This window comes from Hippoglossus hippoglossus, chromosome 19 (assembly GCF_009819705.1).
Source record: "Hippoglossus hippoglossus isolate fHipHip1 chromosome 19, fHipHip1.pri, whole genome shotgun sequence".
Taxonomy (NCBI): Eukaryota; Metazoa; Chordata; class Actinopteri; order Pleuronectiformes; family Pleuronectidae; genus Hippoglossus; species Hippoglossus hippoglossus.
Genome location: NC_047169.1, coordinates 5205676 through 5223998, shown reverse-complemented (window position 1 = coordinate 5223998; position 18323 = coordinate 5205676). Strand labels below are relative to the sequence as shown.

Below are 18323 nucleotides of genomic sequence, written 5' to 3'. Positions count from 1 at the left end.
TTTTATTGAACCGAAAATCAGATGCAAACATTCCCAAGATGCAGCGTCACCCAGAAACAATCGGAATCTGACTCCTAACACACCATTAACACCAACTTTGACTCTTTCACTACATTTACACTGTACACGTTTAATTACACGTCCGTCCATTATACCCTGACGGACCCTGCAGTATTTTTGGGGGGTTTTACTGCACAATCTTCTACAACCACAACAAAAGAATCCTCCATCCATTATTTATTAGATCAACTTTATTGATCCCAAGCCAGGGACATTAAGTTGTTACAGCAGCAGCAGATATTAAATGAAGAAGACAAGAGAACATGTGAAATTAGAAAATAGAATGAAGTAGGTAATTAAGTTAGAATACAGAGAATATGTGCATGGTTTACACTTTTTCATTGGCACAGGATGAATGCAACAACGATGCATCTTGATTTCAATGTATCACATCCACAATTTCCTATATTACTGCACATGGCTGCTTTTTCATCAGTTAATATTAGTTAATAAAATAAATAAGAAAGTGCTTCAAAAAGTATTATAGACTGTTACTGTTATTACAAGTGTGCTGTAATTTACAATATAGCCTTTACTGTATCAAGGTGGCCCCGCCCGCCCCGGGCCTCCTTAGAAGCGCCACTGCACTGAGGCCCATTACGAGAGAGAGAGAGAGAGAGAGAGAGAGAGAGAGAGAGAGAGAGAGAGAGAGAGAGAGAGAGAGAGAGAGAGAGAGAGAGAGAAAAGCCCAAATCGTGGCAGCAGCAGCTCGTCGAGGCACTTCCGGTGGCAACAGAAACTGTCAATGATTTGTAAAGGTTGCAGCAGCTGTTTGAGTCCAACCCCCCCCCACCCCCCCGAGAGCTAACAACTATCTAATAAACTTTCGTAAACCAGTATATATCTCATTGAATAAATCACAAACAGCTTTAGTTGCTCTCAGATAGCGTGGCAACTGTAACAGCTGTTAAGCTGCCTCCAAACAGCTTGGCAACAAAGACAGCTGCATCAAAACGGTGTGGCATCAAAGTCAGCTTCCTTTTCATATCACGGGCAGTTTTTGTTTACACTGGAAGTGTGAGTGCCTCAACGAGCTGCCGCTGCCACGATGTGAGCTTGCCCTTACTGAAACTGGGAGAGTGGCTCCAGCAGATCACAGGTCCAACATCTGACGCCTCTGTCCAGAAAGGGAACATCAAAGATACTACTCAAAACCCTCAAACTCCTGAGGACCTGAGCTTCAGAAAGACCCCACCCCATGTCCCATGTGTGTAAGGGGGAGTTTATATGTATATGTATGTTTATTTAATCTTCCTCTGACTTTACTCTATGTACTGCCACCATGGGTTAGAGAGACCCATAAGTAAGACAAGGAATACTGAGTGAAAGGGAATAAAACTAAATCCTCCATTCATCGGAAAACAGCAACAAATAGCAAACTACTTGAATACAAAGCAGTGAGTTGTGCAGGTTCCTCGTTAGACAGGAGCTGCTGCTGCGGAGCTGTGGGACCTGGACCTGGCGCAGCAGCAGCAGCAGCAGCCTCCTTCCACACTGTTGAGTCAACGTTGCATCTGTAAGGAGGCAGCGGCGGATCTGCTCTCTGCTGATGCGATGACATAGCGGCTGGGATCAGCTAACGTCGCCGCCTCGGACCCACCCGGATCGCACCGTGTCACCGCCGCTTCCCCCGTCGCCTTGGCCGCGTGTTGACTCGCCGCTTAGCTTGAGCCGGCTACACCGCGGGGACGTCTCCATGCTCCCAGTGAGCTGCCCTCGCGTAGATTTCGATCTAAGTTGCTGCAAGCTAGCGTTAGCTCGCTGCTGCTACCCGTCAGACATCGGAGTGGCCGCATAAACATGCGGATCGTCGAGGCGGAGACCCCCGGGACACCTCTAACCGCTTTCCGCCGGACCCGAGCTTCGACTGGCCGCTGACCGGACTCCGCAGAGTCTCTGAGTAAATGCTGCTTCATCCGTTTCTCCATTTATTTAGAAAACATGTGTGGACCCAGAAGTCCGTTAGCCAGCTGGCTAGCTAGCGAGCAGTGATTTGGCGTGCACGGGGATCAGCCCGCTCAGTCGCTAGCGCCAGCTAACGGCTACAAACAAATAACAAGCTAACAGGACAGTTTAGCGGCAGCGTGGCCTTTTCGTGAACTTGTCTCAAACCGCGGGCGGGTCCACGTTCTGGTTTTATCTGTGTTCTCTCGTCTCCACCGTGTTGCTTTCTCCGGTGTGTTGAACGGGCTCTAAACGAAATGGTTGCTGACCGAAGCTGTGGCGGCGAAGACGAGATGCTAACGCGAGCTAACGGACCTAGCGTCATTGTTAGCAGTGATTCGCACAGCGGGGTCATGCTCGCCGAGGGGCTGGGGAGGACATGTCCTGTTAGCATGGTCCGTCTTCCCCCGTCAAACACACACACCGGCCGGTTTGTTGCTAACAGGTTGGCGGCCACATCACATGTTACCTGTAGCTGCCCGGTGTTGTTGTTGTTAGCTTAACTAGCTGGTGTTTTTGATGGAAAACGTGCAGTGGAGCTAAGTAAGCGTGACTTCCGAGCCGGGGAGGTTTGACATGTGTGATCTTCGACTTCACATCGAGTCCTTTAGCTGCTCGTGCTAACGTCCACATGGACGTTGTGTCAGGTCAAAACCATGATAGTTGAGTTGCACATCGAGCTGGTGTCACTTTGCTCATCCGCCCAAACTTGTAGATCTTAAGTGTTTTACAGACGGATAGATTCTGTCCACACGGACCCGGAGCACCAGCAGCCCGGGTCTGTGTCGATAGTTTCGACGTGCATGTTTTAAAAAAAGGCGCAGTGCGTATTTTTGCTAATGGACTAAAACTTTTTAATGAGTCAGCTAGTCCAGTGTAAGCAAACTGCAAAACCACATGGAACTAGCACATGGTTGCCCCGGGAATAAATGTGAATAAGATCACATGTGCAGGGGCAGGGTGTTGCACAACAGGACCTTCTATCTGATCTTCTGTCCCATGAACTCAGGCTTTCTATTCCTTTAACTCTCTTCTTCCACCTTTTTTATATTTGTAAAATTTCAACATTTATTCCCCAAGTGTCTGTTCTCCGCACATTATCTTCGTTGTACTTCTGGCAACCCCCCCTAGTGAGGCTAGACTCGTATATGGAGACATATGTTGGACTTTGATACTGTGCTTTGTCTGTTATCTTAGCAAATGCATAGATGTGGGAGTTGCTGCCAGTGAGATCAATATGAACCGTCTCTCCACTGTCTGATGTGTTGTGTCTTTCAGAGAGAGGGGGGGAAGAGCCACGGATCTCAAGGACCAGATTGCCTGCTGAACTTTTTGCCTCTCAGACGGATCACCGGGGACCATGCTGACCATCCTAGCTGCTGGGTCTGTGTTCTTTCCAGGTCTTTTCCTTCTGTCCAAACAATGTCTCAAGTCCATCCCGGCGCTCAGATGGAGCGAAGGAGATGCAGTCATTGTGTCGGCCAGGTGAGGCCCTCTTATACTTGGGTTTTTTTGTTTTCTTTGAGACTTGCATTGAAGCGCCTTATGGCTGCAGATATATCACATAGATACACAGCCCTCAAGATATTGCTCAAAATTCAAGTACTTCCATGCGACTTTCACTGCATTACCCTATAAGTTGTTGAGACTAAAGTTTACATGCAGTATGTCAAGTTGTTGTGGCTGCAGTTATGCTTTCAGCATTGTTTCAGCATAAATGTGGAAGGGTTAACTAGGGTTGAGTAGACAATCTGAAACCCTTGAGAAAAGCTTTGTGTTTATTTTCCATTCTCTGTTCCAAGGTTGGTGTCGTCAGTCCAGGCAGTCATGGCTTCCTCAGCTGGCTACATCATTGCTTCTTCCTGCGAGGACATCATCGAGGACCAGTGAGACAAAACATTTTTATGAGAACATTTTCAATTACATACAATCAGCCTTCCATGTCTTGTAATGTGCAAAATGTACCATGCAAGTGTTCTTTGGGATGTGGAATCCTTGTCTTTTTTTAACTAAAAGTAAATGTTAATCAACAATTTACATTAATATCTTGTCGGAGAGTAGCGTAAAAGTGTATAAATAGTTTTACTCAAGCAATCCCTAAAGTTTTCACTGCTCAAAATAAATGCCCAAAGCATTTTATCACTTTTAAATCATTGTCGATTCAGATGAAATCACTTCCATGGAGAGTTACTTAGATTCCAGAGGGAAGAAGTTGGTCTGTATTGAGAGCAATCACTGCACTGGTTATTATGAAAAAGTCAAACTGTGTCGTTACCATCGTAACAGGCTAACATGGTGTTAGAAAAGCTGTGTTCTTGCTCTGTTTGTGGGAATTCTCAGCTCATACTGTTCATTCTTTAATTTCTGTGTTTTTAAAAGTCACTTTCTCTCCCTCTCAATGCAGGCATTGGCTGACGAGCTCTTACATCATGTTCGCCGTTCCCTACTTTGTGTACGACATCTACGCAATGTTCATGTGCTACTGGTACAAGCTACGGGTCAAAGGGCATGAGGAGGCCTCGGCTGCACCCCAGCAAATGAGCTCAGCACTGACCAGCTACCTGCGTCGCGAGTTCCTCATGGTGCTGCACCATGTTGTCATGGTCACCGTCTGCTTCCCCGTCTCTGTGGTAACTGTCACACATTGCTCTTTATTTTCAGCAGCGATTAGTGCAAGACAATGCAAAAATATAGCACTGCTTTAGCTACCGTCCAGTTCCTCAGCCACGGAGCTTCAGCACATTCAATTTGAAATCAAATAATAGTTATTATGTTTAAGTGCTAAGCTTTAATTTGAATTCGTTTACATCACTATAGAGAGAACTGTGTGGGAGGCCGGTGCACCCAGAAAAAGTAGAAAATGTCAAATGATAATAATAATGGTAGACTGAGGAGTGTTGTTGATGAAAGAGAATCTTTGATGAGGAAAAACCTCTTTACAACTGCACTGCAAGTCAAAAACACTGGGGGAGGGCAGATTTTTGTCCTGCGAGCCCCAGGTATATATTTATGAAGAGATGTGTGTTTATTGCAGAAAGTCCACAAAGGAACACATCTGTAATTGCACTAAGTATTAATTAATCTCATTTTCGATTTCTAGTTTTGGCGACAAGGAAAGGGAGATTATTTCCAGGGTATAATGTTCATGGCTGAGCTCAGCACTCCGTCTGTCTGCTTAGGAAAAATACTCATCCAGGTAAGTTCCTTGTTCACCCTCACAGAAGTTTCAATCCTTGTTGCATGTCTCACACTAAAGCTCCTCTGCACTGTCCGGTTCTTTCCTCTCTTTTTCATTCAATGGAGATTATATTTTCCGTTCACACTCCCAGCATGCACCTTTTTCACACCCATCCTGTCAGACACATCACGCATTAATCGGTAACACAGTTTTTGTGAATACACATCGTAGGAGCTGCATCCACCTGTGTGTGTTTTAGGCTTGTGTGGGTATGTGTTCAGTGTCTCAGTGTATGTATGAAGTTTGTTCCCACCACGGCTTTCTGCTCGTCACCCATCTGAGGCTCCTACAGCTGTTAGCCTCTGAATAAACCCCTAGTACTTAGACTGGATATCCGCTTGTCCTTTTACCCTCCATCACTCAGCACCCTGGCCCTCCTGTCCCTGACAACAGTGCATGTGGTCGTTTGATAAATAACATTGGTCTCAGAGCTGTTTTAGCAATAGAATAAAAAAAACTACAAATACCTAGAATGTCTCGCATACCTCCGCCAAGGCCGCATAGTCCCCTTAATTTCAATCAAGCTGCACCACATTGCACATTGACATAGATAATGTGCCTATTTTTTTTCATCAAAATCCAGGAATTATTCTCTGGGAAACCAGTGAAAATGTCTATCTCACAATGTTAAAGAAAGTGATTTAAACAGCTTTGCAACCAGATTTAATGGATTCTACCCTGACCCATACCACATCCTTCCAGCTTCGTGGTGAACCGTTCAGCTGTTTTTGTGTAATCTTGCTTCCATACAACCAAGCAGCAAACAAACAGAAGAGTGAAAACATAACCGCCTTGGTGGAGGTAACAAAAACAATAGTGTATGTATCGATGGGATGCCATGTTATTCTGTGACCAGTGAAGGGGAGGAAACACGGGTGAGCTTGTCCTCAGTGTTATCTCACTGAAGCAGGTTGACAGTTAAAGATAAAAGTTAAGTAATCTGCTTTAAACAAATGAGAATGTAAAAAAAAAACGGACTGCTTCACTGACACGCACACTGCTCCGCTACCTCCTTTAGAAATAGACCAGCAGCATGGCATACTGTACTCTCTTGTTCTGTCCGTGCAGATAGGATTTAACAATTATAGCGATGAAGGTATTAACAATAAAACGATGGCAAAGAAGATTAACATCGTCAGCCTTCAACAAACTATACTGCTTGCTTTTCTGTCTCCCTCTCTCGACCTCTCCCTCTGTTTTTTTCGCTCTCAGTACAAACAGCAACACACTATCCTGCACAAAGTGAATGGGGCTCTAATGCTGATCACTTTTTTCATCTGTCGAGTCCTCCTCTTCCCTTACCTCTACTACGCCTATGGAAGGTATGTCTTTCTTTCCATCTCTGTTTTCTCATGTTCTGCTCTCTCGCTGAGCTGGGGTCGCGTGATCTCTATCATATGGATTATGTAAATAAGACTGGGAACATGTCTTTACAGTCCTGTAATCCTCTTAATCTCCTGTTTGTATCCAGGTACGCCTCCATCCCCTTCCACATGGTTCCCTTCAAAGTGCCATGGCACTGTAACCTCGGTGCTGCTCTGCTCATGGCCCCCCAGCTCTATTGGTTCTCCCTAATTTGCAGGGGCGCCCTGCGACTATTCATGGGCACCTCCCGCTCTCAGAGACCACGCCCGACTACAGCCGCACCAAAGGAGAGCCAGACAGACGGCAGCGCGCTGCCCCAGCCCGCTAACGGCTACAGCACCCGCTCCACAGAGCCTGAGCTGTCCACTCACTGAGAAGAGTGGAGGGGAGGGGGGGAGGGAAGGAAGGCGAATGTACCAATGAGTTTGTAAAGGAAAGAAAGCTGTGAGGGGAAAAGTGAGACTTGAAACAAGTAGCAATATGAAGAAAGCTACAGACAATGGCGTCACAGAGCGCTGAAGTCTTTGTGGCCAGCAGTCAGACTCTAACAGCTGAATGATTTGGTTGCTGGCCCTCAAGCACTTCGGCTTCTCAGTTTGTAGGAAACAATGGTGTGTTAGCACACTCTGTATTTAAAGATGTCATCGGGCACTGTGACAGAAAGGAACATGCACTGACCTGAGAGGAATTTGCCTGGATGTATAGCGAGCATTGATGGCTATTTCCCTCATGTAGATCAAATTCAGTCCTCTCTGCCTCACGGTATGGGAAGAGCAGGAAAGTAGGAATGTATAATATTGTATGTTAGTACATTTGCTGTAGATGAAAGGCCTAATTCAGTTTAGTAATGAAGAAGACCTTCAAAAAAGAGAAAAAAATCCCGGCTCAGCAGTATTTTGACTTGTTAGTGTTTATTATCTGTATCCTCTATGTAGTCACTGTCACTCTAACAAAATGTAACCAACCTGCAGACTGACTCATCTTTAGAAGGGAGATAATCTCACCAGACTGTATTCTGCTGCCTTATCCCCCCCCCCCCCCCATACTTTGCAGTTCATTTAGGTTTTTATTTATTTTTATCCTCTTGACTATAAGGAAGAGGTTTTCCCTCGAGCACAAAAACGTGACGGGTGTACATAGCCGATGTAAAATTGTCCTTATTTCCATGTCAGTATTAGTCAATGTTGATTTTTTTTTTTTTTTTTCCTCGTTTTCTCTTTTTTGTCATTTTTGCAGAACACTTACATTTCAGCATTAAAACCAATCATTTCACAGTTTTACTGCCTAGTGTAACACAGACGACCCCAAAAAGTTCCACCAGTGCTTCTTTGTTTCCGTGTAGATATGACTTCATTCCATTTACTGCACTCACTGGTGTTTTTCTGCATACAGGGAAGTGATGACCGGTAGCAGTCACTTTAAACCGAATCCACGTGTGTTTTTTTTATTTTCTGTTTTTATCAGTATGGTCATTTTCAAATATCCATTCGATTGGCTTGAATAGTTCAAACAGGGATCCATGAAGTACTTATAGTTTTGTTTGGGGACTTGCAACGCCACAGTTTGAAGGGAAGTGAAAGGGCGATCACGGGGAAGCATTCCCTCGTGATTGACATGCAGCAGATCTGTCCAATAGTGTTGATGTAGCTCATTTGTTGTTTTCAAACCATCAATAAGCCAATGACTCGTTTTAGCATTGTCTGAATTGCTCTGATCATTGAGCCGTGTATTTGAGCCACTGGTTCCATGAACCTTCTATGAACAAACTGGCTTTTTTATCATTTTATGTTTGTTTTAAAGCAGCTACACTGTCCTGGAAGTGGGTCAAGAAAAACAAACAAAAACAAAGCTCTGAATCCATCAAGAAAGAGAAGCGTGTGCCAAAACATCTGGACAACTGTGGGCATGTTGAACACAGAATATTCATTCCCCCCTGTTCCATGAATTAATACGATAATGCTTCTTGACGATACTAAAAACATTTCAACTGATGTACTGTATATTCCACAAAAATGCTCGTTATTTATTTGTAAGTATTTATTTATTTATTTATTTGGTTTGTGGTTTTGAATGCATATTTATGCATACATACTATACTCTATGCTTCTGAGCCTTGTATGGAGGCTGTATTGTTATTCAAACTTAGCTGAAATATACTTCTCTGTCCTGATCCTGTCTCCAGTCTTTTCTTTATCACTGTGAACATATTTATCGTGGCTTTTATTTCAGACATTCTCAATTCAATGGTGAACATGAACCAGTAGAGGGCTCAGAATTACATGTTTAGCTTTGAAACCTGAACACTTTTAATGAGCAGTTTTATGGTGGGAACAACACATTATTTTTGGGGGGGAAATGGTTGATATTGTCTCAGGTGGAACAAAACATGTCACCCCTACAGTCTTTTTTTAAATTTTTTTAGTGGGATAGGAATCTATTAAAGCCCTCTCGGTATATCTAGCCATTGCAGGAAATTAATATTAGTGACTCTTTCACCGCAATATTTCCGGATATCAGGTAACAAGCTAGTTGGAAACAGTATGCAGCTCAGTGGATCCGGGGCCATGACACTGGAGAAGAAATTGACTGTAAACGCCCAAATTTGGAGCCTGGGGTAGATTCTAATGCTTGTGTTCCTTCTTGCACACCGATTGTAATTATTGCATATTTTATGCGTGTTTTACCTCGTTTCTAACATGTCAATTATTTAAAAGGAAAATTACAAAAATTTAATAGAAAGCAGGAGATGAATTAAAATGTGTGGTGGAGCTTTTTAAAGTTCTTATTCGCAGTAAAATGTTTTTACAAATCAAAGAGTTAGAATTATAGGCCACAATAATAATAATAAAGTAACCAGCTGAACTTCAATGAGTAGTTTGGCCGACAGAGCGATTGTGTAAAGCACTTAAACTACTTACACAATTGTTGAAGGTGATTTACCTGCATTTTTTAAGGTATTTAATTCACCACATTAGCCAAGAATACACCCTTTGTTATCTTATCCATAATGTTTCAGGATGTTGGGTGTATCACATGATATACTGACAGGATCATATGCTGTTACAGAAGTTTTTAAAAATCAAGATCTACAGTACAACAGGGTTATTCCAGGGTTAAAATGTTTATTGCCATTATACAAAACACACATAGAAAACATACAAAACTCATTACATTAAAAAATTCAAGTTTTGAGAAAGACCTTGGAAAGAATTTGTCCTTGTTAGCCTCTGGGCAAGTCCTCATCTGTCTTAATACCTCAGTATCTCCTCTGTCTCGGTGAAAAGATGGTGTTGGGGTTGCTGTCTCGTTCCCTCTCCTTCTCCCGCTCCTTCTGGCTGTTGGGAGACAGAGCTTCCTCCTTCTTCTTCTCGCTCTTAAAGAGATCTCTGCCCGTGCGCATTATGTGCTCCTCGATCTTGCGGTGGCGCTTCATGTCCGACAGCACTTTGTCCAGACGAGCTTCCCTTTTTACGGATGAGCGAGCTGACGATCCTGGGAGGGAGGAAAAACATTTAAGTCAGTACAAAGGAAAACATCATCAAAGATAAAGACAGTTCAGAAGTAGATGATTTAGCTTCAGCAGTTCAAGAGTGCAAACGTCTACGGTTTATCACACCTGGTGTTCTGCGTCTGTTGATGAAGGCGTTTTTCGGAGTGGCTTGCATCTGCTCCTCATCAAAGTCAAACTCAGTTGGAGTTAGAGGCCTGGAAAAAAAACTGAAAGTCATGAGCCTTCTCCTCCTAAATCATTACACAAACCACAATTTGAGTTGAGATGATTGATAAATGGTCAAACTGACCTGTGCTCTCTCTCCTCCCTCTCCCTTTCCTTCGCCGCCTCATCCTCCTCATCTATTTCCGGTGACTCTGCGCGTTCAGGTGTAGGGGGCCGTCTCGGAAGGGGCAAAAAGTTTAATTCCAGCATCTCTCCTTTAGCGAGGAGCTCATAGAGTCTTTTGATCTCGGCAGGAGGGGGCATCCAGTTTTTGGTGTCCTCCATTTCCTCGTCGCTGTACGCAAGCTCCCACTCATCCTCCGCCTCGACAGCCTGCTTCCCCTCCTCCCCGTTTACACCTGAGTCCGTCTGGGCTTCGTCCATGTTCGTCTCTCCTTCCGCTGCGTCCATGTCTCCATCTGAGGAAGCAACAACAAGGAAGTTTAATAAAAAGCTTTTGAGTAAAAGTAAAATCAATAAAACACTTTCCAAACTGACAAAAAAAACTCACACCTCATTTTCATTTACCCACGTTATAAATACTGATATATATTTGATTGCTAACTCATTCATTTAAAGCATTAGTTGTACTCTCACGTTCTTTCCTGCACTTTGAAAGTTTGTTAAACCTTAACTACAGAACGGTTTTCTATGAAACTTGGTGGGAGGATAGCACATGGACTAAAGACGAACCCATTAAACTTTGGTACATTATCACAGATTTCTCAAGAAATAAGTCACCCTGGAAAGAGTAAAACATTGATAGGTATCATATACAAGACATTTGTGGCATAAAAGCTGTTTAAGTAATTGAAGTAATTGTTGTGTATTCCTAGATTTATTTATTTATGTTCTTTTTGAGTCATGACTGTGAAACTAGATACTAAAAGAAGTTCTACTGCATCAATTCTCTGTATGTATTTGTTTTTCAAAAACTTTTACTTAACCGAGGTTAGTAGCATAAAGCTGGTTAAACATGTCATAGAAGTTGTTTTGGTCTCACTGGTATGAGACTGATACGGTTTCAGGAAGTGAAAAACAGGACTGATACATCTCAATCTCGACTTGCCATTACCCCCCACCAAAAAAAGATAAGACCTCTTTCCTACTACTAAATCTCCCTCTGTTTTCCAGTATGTGTTTCCCAGGATTTACCATCTTCCTCCTTGGGTGCAAAGTCCTCCTCCTCCTCCTTCTCTGTGGCAGCTGTCAGCTCTGTGTCTTGTTGCTCCGGTTTGTTCTCCTCCTCTGCAGCAGGTGTTTCCGTGTCCTTCACCCCCAGAGCCTCGATGCCCTCTGTCAGTGAAGAGTGTGCGACCTCCGCCTGCATCCTGCCCCCTGGAGACCTGCACCCACACAGGGATCTGATTCATAACCACATGGTTGTTTATCAACACGCGAGGTTACCGGGGTCGTTCAGAGAGTTAGCTAACAGGGATCCCAGGCATGAAGCGTTCAACACGTGCTTCACGATAGACGAGTGAGCTGCCGCTTCTCAGTTGAAACACCATCTTTATCTCTTTTAGATTTAACAGGGTTTCTAACATCAGGCCTAAACAGAAAATACAATGAAGCCAACATATGAGCGTGAAATTACCGGATTATCGTGGATCAGTGACGTGGCGGTTAACTGTTGTCTTCGGATTAACTTTCCCGGGAGATAAAGTCACCGCATCGCGCCATGAGACCTGCTAGGGACAAAAACCAGATCTGAATAGACGTAAACATTGCGCCATTTTGGATTCCAACAACTGCGTGACCGTCCGCTCGGTCCGGCGAGACTGCGCCGCGCGTTCCCGCTGATTTAAACATCATGCGGATGGTCCGTCGGGAGCGCGAGTGAGCGACGCGCAGTTTTCGCATCTGTGGTGCAGATCTGCGGTGACGTCAGTTCCTGTGCAACGCGCAATCCCGTACGTAGCTCAATTCCGATCGCACGGAATTGAAACGCGTACAATTTGCTTCGCTCTGCACGTTAACAGCGTAATTCAAATGGTGAATATAAACCATAAAGTTTACGGCGACGTTTGACGCACGATTACGTCTCATTAACAATGTGGCTCGACGTCAAATAGGCGCCAGTGTCTGGGCGGCCTCTGATTGGTCCGCAGTCGTTTCCGGTGGCAGCGCTCCTCTTTTGAAAAGTGTTCCGTTAGAGAAGATGCGACGCCATTGTTAAAAGTCGGTGTCCGCAATGTCGCCCGAAGTGGAACTTGGAGACTCACGAAGGGGGTTTTGAAGCAGGAGTTCTCTCACAATATCGGTACGTGTTCACGTTACATTCGTAATGAATTCGACGAAGCAGCAACGCAAACTTTTAGGCTAACGCGTCTGAGACCGAGGCGTTTGCGGGACACGACGCTATCTTAGTTAGCGTGTTAGCCCAAAGAGGCCATCGGTAAATAAAGTGCACATAACTTATTATTATCACTTTGCATTGTTTGTTGCAGAACAGTGATTCATTCTAACTTACTTTAATGTGTTTGAACTGTTTAACTGTTGTTCCTCAACAAGAACATACGTGGCTAACTCTCGCTTGTTGTCCTCCAGGCGTTTTTGTATTTACGAGTTCAACATGGCTCAGCGTGTGGCGACGGGAGATGGAGCGAACAGGAAGACCTCCAGGGTCCGGGTGGCGGTCCGTCTCCGACCCTACATGGGCAAACCGGACGAGAAAAGCGAGGGGCCCTGCGTGAGAGGCCTGGACTCCCAGAACCTGGAGATCACCAACTGGAGGAACGCCACTGAAACGGTCAAATACCAGTACGTTGCTCCCAGTGTAACTCAACTGGTTTGATCTCTAAGGAATCCTGATGTGTTCTGAGAGTTCTGTGTGATGTGTTTTCAGCTTTGACGCGTTTCACGGGGAACAAACGACCCAGCAGCAGGTTTTCCTCTCCTCGGTGAAGCCCGTTCTCCCGCACGCCCTCAATGGACAGAATGCCAGTGTGTTTGCCTATGGGCCAACAGGAGCAGGTGTTTATAGAGCAAATTAAAATCTTATGACTGTATATTCCACCGCCAGTTTACCATTTTCTTAATGGTATAAGTGGAATACAAGTTATTGTGTTACCTGGTTTAATTTATAATGCTGAGTTTCAGTGTTGAGCTCACTCTTTCAAGACTTTCTTTGGCTTAATGTTTTTGTAGGGACTACTTTCTCTTTGAGTTGTTCTGTATTGGGCCAGAAATAAATCTACCACCAGCAACTGATTCTCATGATTTGTATTGCTGTCTGGAAAATATTTAAACTGAGACATCAGCTACCAAACACACATGCACACCAGAAACAATAGTATTACCTATAATCAACGAGTGTATATATCATGCCTGATTACGCTCTTAACTGCAAACATTTTTACCAGAACCATTACAATTTCATATAGACCTACCTTTAATTTGACCAAGGACATAAAGTAAAGTGTGTGTTTGATACTAGTTATAATTGTTTGATCCAGGTTGCCATACAACCTTCAGATGCTGCGTGATCTCTTTTTGGCAGATGATTCCATTTTGGCACAACTCTCTAAAGTGTTTATTTTGTTTTCTGCCAACTCTCAGGTAAGACACACACCATGTTGGGCAGTTCAGGGCAGCCAGGCATGATCCCCAGAGCCGTTCGCGAGGTCTTCAATCTGGTGAAAGCAAAGGATGAAGATGATGGATGGGACTACAGCATTGGCATGTCTTATTTGGAAATTTACAATGAGAAGGTAGGAATTGTTGGCTGGTTAACACACAGCATAGTGGGGCCCGGTGTCAGTGATTCATAGTCATTTGTTATAGCATATAACAAATGAGCACCGATAAATGACCTTTTTTATATTAACGAGAAACAAATTTACTATTTAAACTACAAAAGAAAAAGGAATTATAGCTTTTGTACTTTTTTGTTTATCCTCTATGTGCATTAGCATTATGAGCAGTTCATCATTGCATCCGTCTCATTCTCTCAGGTTCTAGATCTTCTATCGCCAAGCTCCCACGATCTGCCAATCAGAGAGGACAAGGACAAGAACATCCTCATCCCCGGCCTCACCCACACAACGATCTCCTCCTTCTCAGAATTTGACAAACTCTTTGTGCCTGCCACACTCAATCGGACTACAGCCTCTACCAAACTAAACGAGCGTTCCAGCCGCAGCCATGCTATTCTCCTCATCAAGGTGTGATATTGAATCTGATCAACGATCTGTTTTGTTTATTGAGCTGGTCAGTGCATGCGTCTGTTCTGGACAGCATCTTAAACAGGTCGTGGTCTTTGTGTAGTAGGCCAGGATTTGGTAGCTGGTGCTGATATTAACTCTTCCTTGCAACGCTCCCGCTAGCAGCATCTGGGCTTTCTGGGACTATTCTAAGAGGGATACAGACTGGTGTCTCCTGTCCTTTTAACCAACATAAATCCTGCTTTTACTTCTATGTATGCTGCTTCTCAGCCTTGTAATTCTGTCCTCTACTCCCGCCTCTGTCTGACCATTTTGCTGTTGCCCTTTCTAAAATTTTGATCTTCTCCATAATCCAGGTTGTGCGGACTCAGCGTGCCTTTCCCAACCGACAACAGACGGGCAAGCTGTACTTGGTAGACCTGGCTGGGTCTGAGGACAACCGCCGCACCGGCAACCAGGGCATTCGTCTGAAGGAGAGCGGTGCCATCAACCTGTCTCTCTTCACTCTGAGCAAAGTGGTGGATTCTCTGAACTCTGGCACTGCCGTCCGTGTCCCGTACAGAGACAGTAAACTAACACGGCTGCTACAGGACTCTTTGGGTGGCTCCGCACACTCTGTCATGATCACAAATATTGCACCGGAGTACAAATACTACTTCGACACATTTAGTGCTCTCAACTTTGCTGCCAAATCCAAGCTCATCGTCAATAAGCCCTTCACCCGGGAGACTGTTGCTGTCCCCGTGTTGCCAGGTGAGTGAGAGGAGCACAAACCTTTTCCTTCTGAGAATTTGATCTAAATGCCAACAGGGGGCACCAATGTCACATCCTAGAGGACGATAGCTTAGAGTAAACAGCCGGCTGTCTCTCAGCAAGATGGAAGTACTTTTTAAATATTTGCACCTCTGGTTTCTACAGTTTTAGAGTTTTTTTTTTTTTTTTTTCTATCATTTTCTTAAATGCGTTCCTGCTTTTCCCTTGGCATTAATTCAAGCCCTGCAGTGCAGCCCAAACCGATGTACCATCATCTAGATTGCTTTACACTCTAGAGAACCTCACAAACACTTGCTTGAGTGCACTGAATACCAAACTGTTAATTTCCCCTCTGCCTTCATCTCCAGTGAAGCGGGCCAGAGAGCACCACGAGGCAGGAAGGTCTGGCACCGAGCCACAGAAGAAGAAACAGAAAGAGGAGAAGAAAACCGAACAGGGTGGTTCATCACCCTCTGCACATTTGGACAGGTTAAAGACCACACACCCATAGACTGACTCTTTGATTATTTGTCCGGCTAATACGACTTGTTAACCGAGCAAACGCACTGCCTGTTTTTATAGCTAGAGCTGAAAGCAACCACTCTGCAGTTTTCCCATTTGGCTTTAGCTCTAGTGTCTTCTGGAATCTTTCTTGAAGACGGAGCACTGCTTTATTGTTGAATGTTATCACGTGTGCCAGTCTGTCTGTGCTGGAATATTCTGCCACATGTGTTTGATCAGCCTGGCTGACCTTTTGACTTCTGACTCCATTTGAAAGCACACGACCTCCCTAACCTGTGGTCTCACTACTATTCTTTGATTGTGTCTCCACCAGTTTGTCAGAACCATCAGTGATGGACAGATTATTAGCTCTGGAGAAGTTGATGATGAGCTGCCAAGACAAAGACAGAAACAGCATGCTTAATGATGTGGCCCAGTCTCGCAAGGAGATCCAGGTGAAAACACACACTTATCACCACACATTATTTCCACACATGTTCCAGGTATATACTCTGCATAGAAGTATTTTGTTGACATTCTGGTCCAGCCTTTGTCAGTGTCAGACTCTTCTTCCTGGATATTTGACAGCCAACCTCACCGCTCTGTTGTTTTTGCAGGAGCTCAAAGAGAAGCAGAAGAAGTATGAGAGCCAGGCCCTTCTGATGAGCCAATTAGCCAAACAGGAGCCCGCCTTTAAGAACACCACAGCTCCTCTGCAAAGAAAACCGTCAAATGCTACAAGACCCAATAAGCAGCAGGCTGTCGTCCAACCCCTACAAGGTCAGTTGGACATTACAGCGATGGAAAAATAGCTAAATATGACATTCTTTCCTAATTGGTAATTCTTAATTTTTCCTGCCTCCCAAAGAGTAGTGACTCACTGCTTCTATTGTGTTGAATCACTGGAGCCAATGAGCTGCAATGTGACATTAGAGCTCAGTCTACATTATAGGAGCCATAAATTATATCAAATGACAACGAGGAGGAATTATTTTTTTATACCCCTCAGCAGCTCAGAGTGTGAGCCAGAAAGCTTAACTTAGTACATGGACGATGCACTATTTTGATTTTATTTAACAGACTATTTGACAGTTTCAATGTAAAAATTGTTGTGTATCTTTCTACATTGTGAATATTTCCTCATTAACGGATTACTTGAATTAATTAACTGAATTTGTGGTTTCCTCCCCACCAGTGTCCCAGCTTCAACCTCTAAAGCATCTTGCAGTTGTCAAGAAACAGTCGGTCTGCGTCAAGAAGAAAGAGAGGAAGCTTTCAGACCAGCTTGAGGTCAGCATCTCAGCCTTTCCTGCAGATTCACAAGCAACAGATAAAAGCAGACAAATAAATGTTGACTGTGTTCAATTATTTTCATGTACTGTATATTCTCTGTAATTGTAAGTACAGGCTTTTCCTAATTACTTGGTCTGTACTTTCTTTCTCAGCTTCCAGATGGTAAAGAGAATATAATGGAGACTAGTTGGGAGTCCCAACTGGACACATCTGTTCTGGAGCATTCCAGGCAAAAAATCCTGCAGGTTCTTAACTCCGGCTCCCTCAAAGAGCTGAAAGGTCTGCAGCTGATCGGTGACAAGAAAGGAAAGCTCATCCTGGGCTGGAGGGAGATCCATGGCAGCTTCTCAAAGGTCAGAAGAGGGAAATGTTGCTCTTAGGCCTCGATGTATAATGTAACTCGAGCCACAACAGTAGCTTGTCTTTTTCTAACTTCAGGTGATTGATGGGTTTAGAGATTTTAATGAACCTCCTGTGTCTTATCTGTTTTACAGTTGGAAGATCTAGTGAAAGTTGAGGGTATGACAGAGAAGAGATTTTCTTCCTTCATGAAGGTAAGTGGAACCAGAGTGAAATGATTTTGATCTACGGCCTGAATTTCCATCTAGTTCTTTGGTTTATGACTAAATTACTGCAAGTAATGACACCAATAAGCCTTATCTGTTATGTTTGTCAAGTAAGAAATGTTGGCAAAACAACATTGATAATGAATTTAATAGTTAAAAAAAGGTGGTATTTCAAAATCCCAAAATAAATTGATAATCATATTTAATTTAAACAAACTTAATTTGTAAAGTGTTACAAATTTAAGTTATTTCTCTTTTCCACTGTAGCATTTAGCTCATAAATACTCACAAAAATGCTAATGTGGCTAATGACTCTGGTTCATACTAATGACCTGGAGGTGGTGACCAGCTTTACTACATTATGCTGCTTTGAGGATGATCTTGTTTTACTCTTTGCTGACGTTCATTTCTTCTTCCTTTTCAGGCGAACATCCTGAGTGCCATGGGAAAGTGATTTTTATTTTTTTTTATTTTATTGTTTTAATAAAACCCACGTCAAGTGTATATAATTCCTATTACAAAAGTTTTTATTTGTCATGACTTCTTTGTCTTATCATGTTTTTGTAGTTACATCTGTGTACCAGCTGGCGGCGCACTGTGCTTTTTAATAAACGTCTGGCATGACATTGAATGTTTGGCGTGTTTACTTCATGACCATGAACAAATGTGATGGTCACCTTCACATGTGGTCACATGTCCTCCACGCTGCTCACGAATCAACC

The 18323-nt window shown here is 43.7% G+C and overlaps 3 protein-coding genes across 3 annotated transcripts; 2 read left to right on the top strand and 1 right to left on the bottom strand.

Moving 5' to 3' along the window:
* The first annotated feature begins 1486 nt into the window (after positions 1-1486).
* Positions 1487-8777, top strand: tlcd3bb (TLC domain containing 3Bb). The gene is made up of 7 exons (XM_034570364.1): positions 1487-1960; positions 3283-3489; positions 3807-3890; positions 4409-4634; positions 5105-5200; positions 6455-6564; positions 6714-8777. The coding sequence occupies exons 2-7, from the start codon at positions 3365-3367 to the stop codon at positions 6979-6981; spliced, it is 909 nt and encodes a 302-aa protein (XP_034426255.1). The 5' UTR covers positions 1487-1960; positions 3283-3364; the 3' UTR covers positions 6982-8777.
* A 931-nt stretch (positions 8778-9708) lies between these two features.
* Positions 9709-12107, bottom strand: pagr1 (PAXIP1 associated glutamate-rich protein 1). Its single transcript, XM_034570367.1, has 5 exons — positions 11920-12107; positions 11478-11668; positions 10408-10741; positions 10224-10312; positions 9709-10099 (listed from the first exon to the last, which is right to left on the bottom strand). The coding sequence occupies exons 2-5, from the start codon at positions 11650-11652 to the stop codon at positions 9864-9866; spliced, it is 834 nt and encodes a 277-aa protein (XP_034426258.1). The 5' UTR covers positions 11653-11668; positions 11920-12107; the 3' UTR covers positions 9709-9863.
* Positions 12108-12160: 53 nt separating this feature from the next.
* On the top strand, positions 12161-18227 carry kif22 (kinesin family member 22). Its single transcript, XM_034570336.1, has 13 exons — positions 12161-12585; positions 12873-13085; positions 13171-13298; positions 13884-14035; positions 14279-14488; positions 14845-15241; positions 15610-15730; positions 16077-16197; positions 16360-16522; positions 16938-17032; positions 17188-17388; positions 17530-17589; positions 18026-18227. The coding sequence occupies exons 2-13, from the start codon at positions 12898-12900 to the stop codon at positions 18053-18055; spliced, it is 1866 nt and encodes a 621-aa protein (XP_034426227.1). The 5' UTR covers positions 12161-12585; positions 12873-12897; the 3' UTR covers positions 18056-18227.
* The last annotated feature ends 96 nt before the right edge of the window (positions 18228-18323 follow it).

What these genes read in the sequence shown, in the direction of transcription:
- tlcd3bb (XM_034570364.1), top strand. Translation starts at nt 3,365, where the DNA reads ATGCTGACCATCCTAGCTGCTGGGTCTGTGTTCTTTCCAGGTCTTTTC. An exon ending in TCTGCTTCCCCGTCTCTGTG is followed by an intron (nt 4,635 to 5,104) that starts GTAACTGTCACA and finishes TTCGATTTCTAG; the next exon opens with TTTTGGCGACAAGGAAAGGG. An exon ending in TAGGAAAAATACTCATCCAG is followed by an intron (nt 5,201 to 6,454) that starts GTAAGTTCCTTG and finishes TTTCGCTCTCAG; the next exon opens with TACAAACAGCAACACACTAT.
- pagr1 (XM_034570367.1), bottom strand. Translation starts at nt 11,652, where the DNA reads ATGCAGGCGGAGGTCGCACACTCTTCACTGACAGAGGGCATCGAGGCT. An exon ending in TGCACCCAAGGAGGAAGATG is followed by an intron (nt 10,742 to 11,477) that starts GTAAATCCTGGG and finishes TTGCTTCCTCAG; the next exon opens with ATGGAGACATGGACGCAGCG. An exon ending in CAACAGACGCAGAACACCAG is followed by an intron (nt 10,100 to 10,223) that starts GTGTGATAAACC and finishes CCTCCCTCCCAG; the next exon opens with GATCGTCAGCTCGCTCATCC.
- kif22 (XM_034570336.1), top strand. Translation starts at nt 12,898, where the DNA reads ATGGCTCAGCGTGTGGCGACGGGAGATGGAGCGAACAGGAAGACCTCC. An exon ending in ATGCTATTCTCCTCATCAAG is followed by an intron (nt 14,489 to 14,844) that starts GTGTGATATTGA and finishes TCCATAATCCAG; the next exon opens with GTTGTGCGGACTCAGCGTGC. An exon ending in TGCTGTCCCCGTGTTGCCAG is followed by an intron (nt 15,242 to 15,609) that starts GTGAGTGAGAGG and finishes CTTCATCTCCAG; the next exon opens with TGAAGCGGGCCAGAGAGCAC.